The 14,318-nt window shown below is 40.9% G+C and overlaps 1 protein-coding gene across 2 annotated transcripts in view; it reads right to left on the bottom strand.

The window, feature by feature from the left end:
- The window catches only part of UNC5C (unc-5 netrin receptor C), a 399,234-nt gene extending 385,130 nt beyond the window's left edge, over positions 1 to 14,104 (bottom strand). Inside the window, exon 1 of one of the 2 annotated variants that reach the window (XM_082611396.1) lies at positions 13,616 to 14,104. In XM_082611396.1, the coding sequence (XP_082467522.1) occupies positions 13,616 to 13,739 (124 nt within the window). In that variant the 5' untranslated portion in view covers positions 13,740 to 14,104. The remainder of the gene's footprint in view (positions 1 to 13,615) is intronic. The other variant, XM_082611395.1, reaches the window with a different exon arrangement.
- Between the last annotated feature and the right edge of the window lie 214 nt (positions 14,105 to 14,318).

Below are 14,318 nucleotides of genomic sequence, written 5' to 3'. Positions count from 1 at the left end.
CCTGATTGTAAACAATTGATTTGATTGATTCATTTTTTTCAATGCATTTTGATTAATTTCCTATACCAGGAAATTATCAGACCCACACATATGTGCATGTATCTAATATGTTTTAATTCCCTAACAGTCAAAGAAATGTTAAACAGAAAAAAAAAAGAAGTGATCTAAACTATTCACTATTCTAAACACAGCCATAAAATCACAGTAAAGAATAGACATTATTAAAGATTATTTTAAGAAAAGTTTTCCGAGCATAAATGAATGAATTTAGCACCAAACCAAACTATATGTTGTGTTCGCTCAAAAATTTTTTATATGTAATTCTTTATCCAAAAAAAGATACATTGCAAAACTTCCAAGAAAGTAACAGTATATTAACATTGCAGGGTAATTTTTTTCTAAAAACTGTTCCAAACTCTAATGTAATAATTGTCTTATTTCAATCAGTCTAGCATCATCTTGTAATTTTCAACATAATTCAATTTCATAACACTCATTCATAGATGCGTACAAATTTACCGTGCGGCCAAATATTATGGCATTCTCTTTTCTTCCTGCAATAGATTTATGCAACAGAAAAGGAAAAACATACGGGAAATAGTCACTTTTAACATATGTCTTAGTTTGAAAAAACTTAAGTCAGTTTAGAATTAAAAATCAAAGCCCACTGGTTGAACTGAGGCATATTTGCATCTGTTATTAATGTTTGAGTTACATACTAAAGACAAGATTATTCATCAGTCCCTCATAAAGTATGTTAGTAAATGGGATTTTGGTTAGGAATTTAATTGCATAAAGTCTGTCTCTAGAAGCTTCCAATTTATTCAAAATAAGCCTTTACAGTGGCCTGAACTGAATTAAAACAGTTACCAACACCAAAGAGAACTTCTTGATTTTATTATGAAATGCTTGTATGAAAATCTGTGAACATAAAAGGGAGATCTCTGCCACCACATTGTGATTAAACAGTAGTCTTTTTCTTCTTTTTTCCTTTTCCTTTCTTTTTCTTTTTCCCCCCTTTTCAAGCAATGCAGGGTTATGTGAGGTATTTTTTTAATCATATAAAGAAAACTGAGTTAACTTTAAAATAAAAATAAACAAAAGATGTGATATCTCAGGTTAGACTTATAAATAAATTCTCAGGTTAGAATGATAAAGAATTCTGAGTACTAGAAAGTGTGATGAGAATTCGAGTGACCATTCTGAAAATATGCACGAAGCTTATACCCAAGTGATTAGGGTCATAAGCTTAAGCAGAGCTCCCCACTGTTGCCTGTACAGGCTTTTACTAATGGGCTGATAATGGGGAGGGGTGGTCAGCATGGAGGTTCTCGTAATACTTTATTGTGGTGTGAGTACGACAGTCACTCATTAATTACTGCCCTCTTGTCAACTCACACACTAGATTACTGAACAACCCTCACTGTCTTCACAGTGGTCTCATAGTTACAGAACACTGTCTTAGAGAATTCTTTAAGAGGAGTTATTCAAAATTCTTGGATTCTACTATAAATTTGCAGTAAAATTTCCTGTCTTTCAGAGGATTAAAATGGAGACTGGGAAATATTCAAAGGATGGAAAAACAGGAGAGGGGAAGAATATCAACAGTTCAACCTCTGATTTCATTGTAGGCAGCATTAATAAATCATATTGCTTAAAATAATAGTACCATAGTAATCACCTTAAAGGTATTAACACACATGAAGTTATATCTCTGTTTTCACTTGTTTTCCTTTTTCAATCCCCTTTTACCGCCTCTCCCCACTTCCCTGCCACTTACACACATATCAGGGTCTAAGGAGAGGGCTCCCTGCTGTTTCAAAATACACTGAGATACTAAACTCTGAGGCTGACAGTAAAAAGTCACTTCACTTCAAATGAGCATCTCAAAGTAGTGCACATTAATATGCGCTTCTATGGAAACAACTCTTTCTGGATTTCAGCTTAAGCTTCTCCATATGATTTTTCTCAAAGGCTCCCTTTTAAAACCATCACTACCATTTATTATCTTCTTGTTATATAGACTGTTACTTTTGTTTCATCACAAATCTCTGCCTGCTTATTAGCAGCCCTGCCACTACTATCGGATGACATTTGTTTTACTTAATGCATGTAGTTTTAGAAAAAAATTATGGAACTGCTATTACTGCATTATATGAAAAAATTCCAAGGTACATTTAGCTGACACTGCATCAGCTGCTATTTAAACTGGGCTTAGCTAATGGACTTTTAATGTCAGCAGGGTTACGTGCAGTTACTGGCTATTAGCAGAAATGGCTCTTTTCTATAAAAATCACTTTTCCTCAAGTGTGTTGTTTGAACATTCCTTTCCCTAATTTAGTGACTGTCACTGAATGCAAAACAAACTCAAGGACTGTGGAATCCACTCTTATCTTTAAGACCCTCTTTTTAACCTTGCAATTCAGCATTCAACAGGAAACCTCTCTCATGAGCATTTAGACTTGCAGTCAGAAAACTTTGTGGGACATTATTATTATTTTGCTCTTCTTAACAGAGTATTACATATTTTCTTATGAAAACCCCATATCATCCATGAACATATGATATGTAAGACAGAGAACACAGGAAACAATTCCCTGCACACTAGAATTTATTGCATCTTTTAAAATCCTAGCTCATAAATGCCAAGTGATGTGGAAACATATGGCAGTAATTAACATTTACATACTGATGTGTCATGTAAATATGTATTAATCTGCATTTAATATAATACTAAAAATAAGCAAGAAAGTACATTATCCCTCTACGTGTAATTAAATTTTTGATATTCTTTCATTAGTAACAAACTTTCTCTTCCCCCCTCAACTAACTTTATCATTATTCATTTAAATCAAGGTATCAATGGATGTAATGGAGACATCTGGAAATAAAGCCACCTGTATGGCACCTGAGGGACTCCAAGAAAATTAAACATTCTGTAGCCTGGAAACATAACTCCATTTTATTAACTCCACTTTATTTTTTATAAAAAAATATTATTCAAATCATCACCGAATTCAGGGAAAAACAACACAATTGACTTTGCCTTCAATCAGCCCGATCCTAAGAGGTCACCTCAGGCAGGGTGCTTACCAGGGGAAACTTTGTCTCTCCTGAAGAGGGGGTTCCCACATGTGAATGAAGGACTTTACTCATGCACACAGGATAGCTGACCTCCTTTGGTCAAAAAATTATAGTCTAGGGCTTCCCTGGTGGCGCAGTGGTTGAGAGTCCGCCTGCCGATGCAGGGGACACGGGTTCGTGCCCCGATCCGGGAAGATCCCACATGCTGCGGAGCGGCTGGGCCCGTGAGTCACGGCTGCTGAGCCTGCGCGAGCCTGCGCGACGGGAGCCTGTGCTCCGCAACGGGAGAGGCCACAGCAGTGAGAGGCATAAGCCACCACACGAATGAAGCAGAGGTATCTCTACTGTACACTATTGTAAACAACTTAGCTACCGGTCACAACAAGGCACTTTTTGCACAAAAGAATATAATTTTGCAGTTAGAAACCAGTGATGAAACCTGATTCCCTATGTAATGACTACTTATGAATTTTTTTTTAGTAAAAGTTTGTTTTCATTCGTTTGATAGGTTTTGCTGTTTTTTAAGGATATTGCCAAGGCTGTTTGAAAATAAACTCTCCTAAAACAAAAATGTTACACACACACACAATTTGTGCAAGCATGTGTGTGTGTGTGTGTGTGTGTATATACATATATATATATAGACACATCTATATATATATATGCTCACAGAGAATTACTGAACTATATATGTCTACTTCTTGTAACTCTTTACTCCATTTCTGCCTGGAAATTCCCTGCTAGGAAATAATTCCATAGTTATTTAATTTGATTAAAAAATATGTAGATCTTTCATGTGATCATCATTTCTAATAAATCCAATAAACTGATTACCCCCATCCCTATTGGGAAAACATATCTATTGTTAAAACTTTTTCTCGCCATCTTTCTTCTCTATTTTTTCATCAGGTTATAGTAAGTAAGCTCTAACTTTCTCCACTGTGGGGTGTGTGTGTGTGTGTGTGTGTGTGTGTGTATAACAAAAATAAACATATATTTTGATCAATATATGAGAAAGATATTGGCAACATTTCCTAAAAATGTAATTATATTAAAGATAAAACTCCATTTAAGCAAATTCTTTTCTGGGACAATTGTCCCTAATGACTCCCATATAATCCTAAGAATGCTTTTCAATTTCTGACGTACAGGTGAGATTTAACCTACAACGCTGACATTACTAATGACACTGTTTAAGAGTAGCTGAGGAAATATCAATGCATTTTATAAAGACCTTTGAAGGATTCTGTGTATCAGTATACCACTGATTTAAGTCTAGATTTCTCAAACAAGTACATCCTGCTCAAACAGGTTCAAGTAAAATCCAAACGTAACTTCTTTCAAAAATACATCTTTTAAATACTTTAGAAACTCTTTTGCTCTGTTAATTGAAGTAGGTATGTATCAAGACTCTATTTATATAAAGGTTCAAGTCAGAGTGCCCGTTGAATAATATTATGATGAAATACTGATCTTAGGTCTCTATTCCGATAGCGCAAGCAATAAATCATTTGAACATGCCTGTTTTTCCTCAGCTTCTGAGAGCAGTTTCTGAAATGGGTTTCTGTTTTCCACCAAGTTGCATGCTCTGTGGGTGATGGCTGTAGTAGGCTGGGAGGAAAATGTCTTAGGCTCTTTCAATCCTTGAATTTGATCCTTAACACATTTTAAAGCTCATACTGTCTCATCGCCTTATGGAGATATACAGAAGGAAGAAGGAAAGTTGCTAAAGAAAATGACAGGTAACGCAATTACTGTTTTATTTAGAATGATTCCAAGATTGCTGCTTGCCAAACTTGCCTCTTTCCACTGGGTGGCTACAATGTGGATATTTGGCAACCTCTTTATTCAATGGAAGATAAAATATATCATTTTCCCTTACCAAAAGCTAAATTCAAATGTCAACATATTTCACACAGACATAATGCTTAAAGTGAAATTACCATTATTTACTATGTCTTTCCAATCATAAAGTTTTTGTTGTGGTAGTAATCTGGTTATTTGTTTGGTTTGGATCAGAGATAACACAGGTCTTTGACAATCACGTATAATAAAATAGCAACAGTGCTTTCTTCACTGAATGTCACTTTTTGTTCCTATAAAAGTTAGAGAATACCATTTATTAAAGTGTAGTCTCTGATCTAGATCTTGAAATAATTTTTTTAGGTTCTTGAAATTCCAAAAAGATATTAGAATCATCTAAAATATTCAATTTGAATACAAAAAATGAACTTGCAAATTCATAGAGACTAGAATAGTCCCAAACTGTTCCCCTTTACTTTTATCTGATACATGAACATATTTCACTATGCCTGTACTTTATAAGAGGATATTATTACACCACATGCCCTATCATATTGCACTAAACTTTTATTGTCTAAGAGAATATACATATGCACTATTTTTTTTTTTTTTTTTTTTTCTTTTTGCGGTACGCGGGCCTCTCACTGCTGTGGCCTCCCCCGTTGCGGAGCACAGGCTCCGGACGCGCAGGCCCAGCGGCCATGGCTCACGGGCCCAGCCGCTCCGCGGCATATGGGATCCTCCCAGACCGGGGCACGAACCCGTATCCCCTGCATCGGCAGGCGGACTCTCAACCACTGCGCCACCAGGGAGGCCCACATATGCACTATTTTAAAATAATTACTTTTCTGTACAAATGGTATACTTTACTTCTACACTGCTCTTTCATATTTTATATTAGGCACACTAATTTTCTTGAATTTTTGAATCCATTTCTACTCACAGATATATTTACCCTTATAACTGGGCTCCAGACGCATTTTAATGTGCAAGTACTAATATGTTTTTACTGGAAATGAATGTTCATATATAAGGTTTTTATTCTGAACAGAGAAAAAAAGAGAAGACAATAAATTACATTTGAGTTCAGTCAGTCCATGATTAAATAATCAATTAAGACATTGACTAAAACTGAGAAATGTTAGCATTCATCAACAAACTTGTTAAATGTGCTGAGGGAGTTTCTGTTGTTTAACATCCTTAGTTAGAAGAAGAGATAATACACGTTCACCTACATGAGGCACTTTTATGGCTCTCATAATTGCTGAGAAATGAATCTAGCCACAGGACCCAAATGACAATGATTAATGAAGATAAAACCCTTATCCTCACAACATTTTAAAATAAATAAGACTGGTAACTCTGGAGTTAAATTTGATTAATCAGTATCATCTGTTAACATGATTATTTGGTGCCCTCATATTTTAAGTAAGAACTGTAACAGGCACATCAATGAAATGAAGTCTCACATGTCTCCTCTCTCTCTCTCTCATTCCACTACCACACTGGCAATGAGACATGGTTAGTTATTTAATTAGAAGAGGGTATTCCCCAAACATTGGAGTTTTCAGATGTTAGGCTTATACTTTTGCCACACAAAGCACTTTTGAATCACTGTTCACTGCTCATAAAAGGTATACTTACATAAGGACAAATATCTGCATATTCGGCATTTTCAAAGCTACAGCTCACTTTCCAAAATAACTTCAATTTAATGTCACAGTAACTTTAACACTATGTGTAGAAGGCTAGATATGTTTTAAGTACCTGGAGATACTCTTCTGTGTCTTTCAAAACCTCATTATATAAACCTAAGGGAGCAACTTTTTGGGGGGCAGGAATACTCAAAGTGAGAAACCACATTAAAACTTCAACCCCAAACTCGTTTTTAATTATAAAATTATAACAATATTTTCTAACATTTTGTTTACAAAGCGTCCAAATATTTGCAACAGAGTATATTGGGTTGGCCAAAAAGTTCCTTCAGGTTTTTCTGTAAGATGTTACGGAAAACCCAAAGGAACTTTGTGGCCAACCCAATATGTTTTGGGTTATCATGAAAAGGCAGAAATTCTTCTGAGAGTTCTAATCAGGTAGAGAGGAGAAAAAAAAAAGCTACTATTTTTGATCTTGTTAGCTCATAAAATTATTACTATAAAGTTTTTAAAATTAAAATCTCCACAAATTTAGAGATTATAAATATTTAAAATAAGAGAAACTATAAATTTTTAAATTATTGGATTTCTTTTTAAAAACTAGAAAAAAAGGAGACAGTAGATCTATTAATATTGCTCAAGGCAAACTTACGGTACTTCAAAAAAGTCACATAAAACACAGTGCTGAGTTTCTGTGAGTTTCTGTTCTAGTTTAAACATCCTTGAACTAAGTGAGTGATACCAGAACAATATCCAAGGTCTCAGATTCATGGAGCTCTCTTCCACAAATATATAAGCAGTAACAAAACCAAATAAAATCTGAAATCAAAGAAGAGCCCATACATTGCTCTAAGGAGCTAAGTTAAGAAAGAAAAAGAATGAGAAATTTGGGGCTCTGTAACGGCAGACCAGACAATCCAAAAATAAAAGCAGAATGAAAATACTGTAAGAGAAAGATGTGTCTTAACTCTAAATAACATAAAACCTCCACAAATGTCTAGTTTTATCCTAAATTCTTCTAGAAAACAACATTTATACCAAGCATAAGGGAATTCCCTCACTGTCCAGTGGTTAGGACTCAGTGTTCTCACTGCCAGGGCCCCGAGTTACATCCCCGGTCGGGGAACTAAGATCCTGAAAGCTGCGTAGCTCGACCAAAAAAAAATAAAAAACAAAACAAAACACCAAACATGAAAAAAATAGCAATAACCATTAAACAAATAGAAGTAATTAAATGTGACACTTTCAAAATATATATTACCTAGATTATCCATGTTGTTCTAAATTATGATGCTGAAACTTTCTATTGCAAATATAATTTGAATATATGAAAGTCCTGGTGAATTTGCTTTGCCTTCAAGTCAACCTATTTTTTCTATACAGTAAGTCCCCTACATATGAACCTTCAAGCTGAGAACTTTTCAAAGATGCGAACATGCATTCGCATGTCCAATCACATAAGTTATTCACATGCTTGGTGTACACTGTCACGTGCATGCATCCTCTACAAGTGGTTGTGCTTTTGTGTACTTTACTGTATAGAGTACAGTAGTACAATATCCTTATTTCAAGCCCAGGATGCCCAGAAGCAAGCATAAAAGCAGCGGTGATGTAGCTGGTACTACTGTACTTTACAAGGTACCATACTGTAAAAGTAAAAATGTTTTCTTTATTTTTTGTGTTTGTTCATTTTTTTATGTACTATTTGTGTGAAAAGTATTATAAACCTATTATACTACAGTACTACATAGCCTATTATGTTAGTTGGGTACCTTGGCTAACTTTGTTGGACTTGACGACTGCACTCTCGGAACAGAACTCGGTATATAGGAGACATACTCTATTTTTTTGTGTTGTTTTATCATGTATTGAATTATGCTCGTTAGACACACTTGTGTCTTTTTTTTTAAGAAAAACAATCCACATTTGCATAAAGGGCTGGTTTTCTCAAAACCATTATCTGAAAACATGGAACTTGCATTTTTTTTTTCATAAAAGTGTTTACGGATTTATGCAAAGTTATCTTTCAATATTCATTGTAAAGATAGAAAGTCAAGAGTGGAGGTTGTAGCCAGGACTTAACAGGCTCTGATTTAAAATGGCATTTTTAGAACTGGTGTTAGGTTAATTTTCCCAGATTGTGCAGAAAGGAAGAAATGTGGCTATGAAAAGAGAGAGCTTCCCACAGGCTGTTCAAAGAACCACATCATATCCCAGGAGTTTACAGTACTCTGGAGCATCTCTTCAGACAGCTCCATTTGTTGCTTTGGGGGAAGCAGTGTCTGCAGCAATCCCTCGACTCCGAGTTCAAAATTACTGACCTTTAATTTCTTTAACTTCTAGATGTCTTTGCCCATGGTTTACAGAGTTGGAAGCCAAAGAATTCTGCTCTACATACTTTAGATGTATTAATTCATTCAACCCTAATATGACTTACAGTATATCTTATCCTCATTTTCTATCTGAGGAAACTGAGGCACGGAGATGCTAAATAACTCACCAGTGGCCACACAGCTAGGAGGTGGTGGAGGCGGCAGTAACCACTAAACTACCAGGGAGGATGGGCACACACCACCAACAGTCTCTAACAGTCTCCCCAAAGCCAGACCGATTATATATTAAACCTAAGTAAGATTTAATAAGACAGTTACAATGCAAACTCAGCTTTAAGAACAACCCACTTCCAACCAAACTGCCACGCGTAAGTTTCTCTGCACAGAAATCATGGAACTCCTGCTACCATTCACACTACAACCCTAGCTAGTCCTATGTTTACTAACATTGGATGCTTAAATCCAGAAGATACTATACCTATTCCCACTGTTATATTTCAGAAAGTAAATTATAATTATACCCTTGTAAGTCAGTCTTCCTCGAAGGGTGAACTGTCTCCTCAACTCTGTGTCCCTAACACATAGCATACAGTGTGGGGCATAATAAATGCACAATAATTGCTCAGAACTTTACTTCTGATAGCATATACTATCCAAATGAGCTAATGGATTTCTAATTCGTGGGGATGTGAACAGGTTTGTTTTTAGCCGCCACAAACGACAAAGTCAAACTAAAAAAGATACAGGCTAAAAGAGCAAGGGAAGAGCACTGCCTCAGTCCCCACCCCACAAGCGTCCCCATTATCTCCCTGAAGTGGCTGCAGCCTGTAATTTTAATGTTTCTTCTCAGAGTGACTCCCTCTGCTGCTCCAGCAAAGCCATGACCTAAATCAGAAAAGTGCTAAACGCAGTTAAGGCACTCTGGCTATTTGCACTAATTGGAGAACCCAGCATACATTAGAGAACAGTTATTTTTTAGTCTCAACAATAATTCTAAGCAAGCTAAGAGTTTGTTTAGGAGAGCTCGGTGCCTCCTTCAGGTCCTTAGTGGGGGGTTGCTCAAAAAAGGATCAGTATGTATTCTGATCAGGACAACCACACTACAATGGGAGATGCTCTAGGACCCTGTCTTGTTGAATTTGGAATCCCCAGTATCCAGAACACAGAAGGCCAGGAAGTCAATAAATGTTAACAATTTAATGGTTCCTCATTCTCTGCAAGTACTTGAAAAGTTTGCTCTCTGAAGCCTTTTAAGTATTCCCTAAGCTAGAATACATGAAATTATTGTTCTAAACAAAGGTAAACTAGCCTACTTTCCCTTACTGCAAATTCCAAACGTGAATTTATGAATTTACTCTGCTCCTAAAATAGAAAAATATATGGTATACTTGTCATGAAATTTAATCTTTCATGCCAATTGTCTATTTGTACCACACCAATATGCATAATGTATGAAAGTAATTTTTACTCTTTTCTCAGAAGAAGTATATTGTTTTAAAAACATTACAAATTATCTTACAATAATAGAGAATTATCCCAATATAATTAGAATCTTCAGTAATTTCCTGTTCTGAGTTTGGTGGTGTTAACACTCATAACACTAGTTGGTGCTAGATAAGCGGAATATCAATGCTGTGTAAATCCAGAAATAAAATGCATTTATACAACAGGAGGGCACTAGTTCTGAAGCAAACTGATCAAGTGCACGTGCGTGCACACACATACACCCACCCGCGCACACACACACACACACACACACGCTGCCTTTTCCTGGTAAAATCTTTCATTCTTGAAAGTCAGAAACACCACAGATTCCCTGGAGCTAGGAGTTCCCAGCAGTCCTGAACGAAACAATTAGAACATAGCCAGAAAGTAGAAAGCTGTTGCCTAAAGTCTAGAGAATCTCCCAAGGACCTGTTTAAAATGACTGCTGTCTTTCTTCAAACCACAGTTACAAAATGAAGTACACTCACAAATAACACCCATTCTGCTTTTTTATCTTAAACATCTGTTATTTTCTTGGCTCTCTCTGAAGAGACACATATTTCCTAAAACTTCAAATTTTCTAGTATCTTTCCAACGACAGAATAAAAACCTTTTCCACAGTGTAAAGTGCTTAAATTAACTTTCTCATCTTAACTGCATACATACTTCCATCCATAAAAAATAGTTTATTCCCATCTTTAAGTCCTCAGCATAAGAAAATCATACCTTGAGGGAGCAACAGCATCTTTGATTTACCTAGTGATCTAGTCCAAAGAGAGAGGAGAAAGGAGAAGACATTAGAAGGAAAGGAAGGTCTGACTATCAGAGAAATATAGGAGTGTGACTCTGAGAAGAAAGTGTATGTATGAGTAGTTCAATAGTAAACAGGCTAGGGGAATGGAATAGAGTGATAGTGATAGAAGCTGAAAGTAGGGTTTGGTGCTTTCTACATTTTTGATACCTAACACACAACACAGGAATAGCTGGTATCCTGCAACATGGAGGAAAACAAAGATTAAAGTGGTGGAATAGTGTCTCTCAAAGACCACAGACTCAAACATAAATAGTTTGCTCACCAGGAACTGAAAGAAAATAAATATACTAAACGGAGAAGAACAGCAGTGAAATGCACACACCCAAAAGAATGCATTTAATTTTTCCACTTAAGATCAGAAGAGTAGGTTCAATCCTCAATCTCTGCCTTGCCTGGTCTATAAGATGAAAAAAGTGTAAGTGGCAAACGCTCAGTCTGTCCTGACCGTTTTTTCTTTTCATCCCTTCTCCCTTCTTCTTTCAATATTAATCCACTCACAATCTCCTGTTTGATTATCTTTATTGATCCTTTTTCCTACCCAGTCTTTTTAATTTGGCTGTAAGAAGCTCTCGGCAGGGATCCTACGTCTCCTATTTGGCATCTTTGGGGACTTTAACTTGTCCTTTTCCCAAACAGTTCTCTCACCGCCTGGTCCCCCTCCCACTCGCACCCTATAGCTTAGTCCTTTGTGCGCCCCATAACAGCAGGCGAATTCCACAGGGAGTCGTGCGGTTGATTCCACAACAATTCATCAGGTTGCTCCCTTCAACTTCCAAACACCCCCTCTAAGCACCCTCAGCAGCCGTCCTGAGAACTTCTCCCAATTTCAAGAAACCTGCAATAAGTTTATGATTCTCAGGGGAGACTCCTTTGTAAAACGGACAGGCAGATGAGCTTTAGACATATGACTGAGAAAAACCAGGGCCGAACCTCGGGGATGGGAGGCACCTGGCAAGAAGGGAAGGAAGGATTTATGAGCGTGGCTACTTAGCGAGGCAGTAGGACAATTTACTCCCGAAGTAGCTGTGGCTAATCCGCAGAGCCTCGCTGATCACTTACCTCCCGACCCGGAACACACTAGCCTACGCTCAGCGCCCCCCTCCGCCTCCAACGCCCTGGTCCCCAGCGCCTCCGCAGATCTGAGGGGGATGCTGTCGGTAACCTCCGGAGCGTCTGAGCATCTCCGGGGAGTCGAGGCTATCGCCGCACCTCCTCTGCTTTCCAAGTTTGGAGCGAGTGTAACCGAGAGGATGGGATGCCTGAATTACCTCCGAACACTGCAGAAGCTTCCTCCATCCCCCGCCCCCAAATCCCAAGGAAGAGCTGAGCTCCCTCCCCTGAGCCAGCGACCGCCACAAAACTGGGCGGTAAGACCCAGGTGGGCCCTCGGCTAGTCCAGAAGGTGGCGGGGGCGCTGGGGGCACAGACGACCCGAGAGAGACCCCGGAGAGGGGCGCCTGGGCTCCTTCCTCGCAGTCTCCCTTCCACTCAGCTTCCCAGGCTCGGAAGGCTGGGATTTGCCTCTATCACCTCACCCTCGGGGGGCGAGAAGGAAACTAGGCAACCAGCCCCCGGGCCTCCCCTGCTCCCTTACCCACCCGCAACTCCTGGCCGAGCTTCTCCCCCATCCCGGTTTTGCCCAGAGCCCCGGACACTTATTTTCAAGCTCAGACGCATCAAATTAAAATGTCAGAGTTATAAAGTGGCCGGTTACCCCGGGGAGTTTCGGCTTTGGTTTGAACGACCAGTCCGTTTCCTCTAGAGCCGGGGAGGGAGGTGGGGGGAGTAGGGGGGTTACGTTTCTCCGTCGCCGGCTGGGAGGGAGAGCCGGAGAGGAGAGGGTAGGATGGCGGAGGAGGCGCGCACGCTCCGGGGCCTGCTGCGGGCTGCGGCGCGCGGGTCCGGGGGCGCCGCGAGTCTCCGCAGCGCCCCGAGCAGCAGCCGAGGGCCACCGGCGCCAGCGGGTCCTCGGCCGCCACGGACACGTTTCCGTAGCGGAGCGCCCTTCGGCGTGTGGCGCTCAGAGACTCAGCGAGGATCCGGCAACCCCCGACGTGGCACAGCGCGGGGAGACTCTGCGCGTCACGGGGCCTCTACTGCAGGCCACGCAGCCACCCGCGCCCAGAGTCTCTCCAAACCTCGCTGTGCGCAAGGTACAACAACGTGTGAGCGTGCAGCAGAAAGTGCAAGAGACACGCAAGAGACACATGCCCGGAGACAGACGTGGGTCCGACACCCCGCGCGTCCGGGCCCATCCATGCCCATCTCGGAAGACAGATTCAAAATCATCCTAACCAAAGCTTCTTGACTAGTTGGGAAAGTAGAATTTAAAGTGGTTTCCAGTTGAGGGAGACGAGGCGGGTTAAGGAAGCCAGGGGAAGTGGGGAGGAGGAGAGGAAGAAGCGAAGGGAGGTGGCGCGGAGCTCGGCGGATCCCCTTACCTTGAGCGGCCGAGCCGGTGCCGCTGGCGCTGAGCAGGGCCAGGGCAGGTAGCACGAGCATCTGCAGCACGTATCCCAGCCCCAGTCCGCAGCGGGCCGCTGTCGCCCGCAGACCTTTCCTCATCGTCGACAGAGGTGCGCCGGGGGGAGGCACACACGGAGGAGCGCCGACAGCGGAGAGCCCCACCGGGCAGCAGCGGAATCCGTGCACCGCGAAGCTGTCTGAAGGAGTAACGACGGCCGAGCGCCACACTCCACTTTCTCCAAGGGCAGGGGCCAAAAGGGGGTGGAGAGGAGGCGCTGAGGAGGAGTTTGGAGGTCCCGCTTTCGCTGTGCCTGCTAACAGGCGGCTCCGTGAGCGGCGGCTCTGCCCCCACTTGGGAAGTCCGGGAAGGCGCAGGGCGGCCACCTCGCCGCTCCCCTCAGCAGCGGGAGCAGCCGCAGCTCCGCCGCGCGCCGAGCCCGGACTGTTCCCCGGGTCCCCTCGCCTGTGCCGAACACACACAGGCACGCGGGGCGGGGGGCGGGGGGCGGGCGGAGGGAGAGGAAGAGCGAGCAAGAGGAGGAGGGAGCGGAGGGAGGGAGTTGTGCCCAGTGAGGCGCTCCCGTCTCCAGTCTCGGGGTTCTCACGCGGGCGGAGAGACTTCCCGGCTGCGGCTGCGGCTGCTGGGTGGCCGAAGAGGGTCACCTAGTAGTGCGGGGC

Source organism: Mesoplodon mirus (assembly GCF_964341445.2).
Source record: "Mesoplodon mirus genome assembly, chromosome: 2".
In the NCBI taxonomy this organism is placed as follows: domain Eukaryota; kingdom Metazoa; phylum Chordata; class Mammalia; order Artiodactyla; family Ziphiidae; genus Mesoplodon; species Mesoplodon mirus.
The sequence above is the reverse complement of the archived record's forward strand: the minus strand, read 5'-3'. Positions and strand labels throughout refer to the sequence as shown.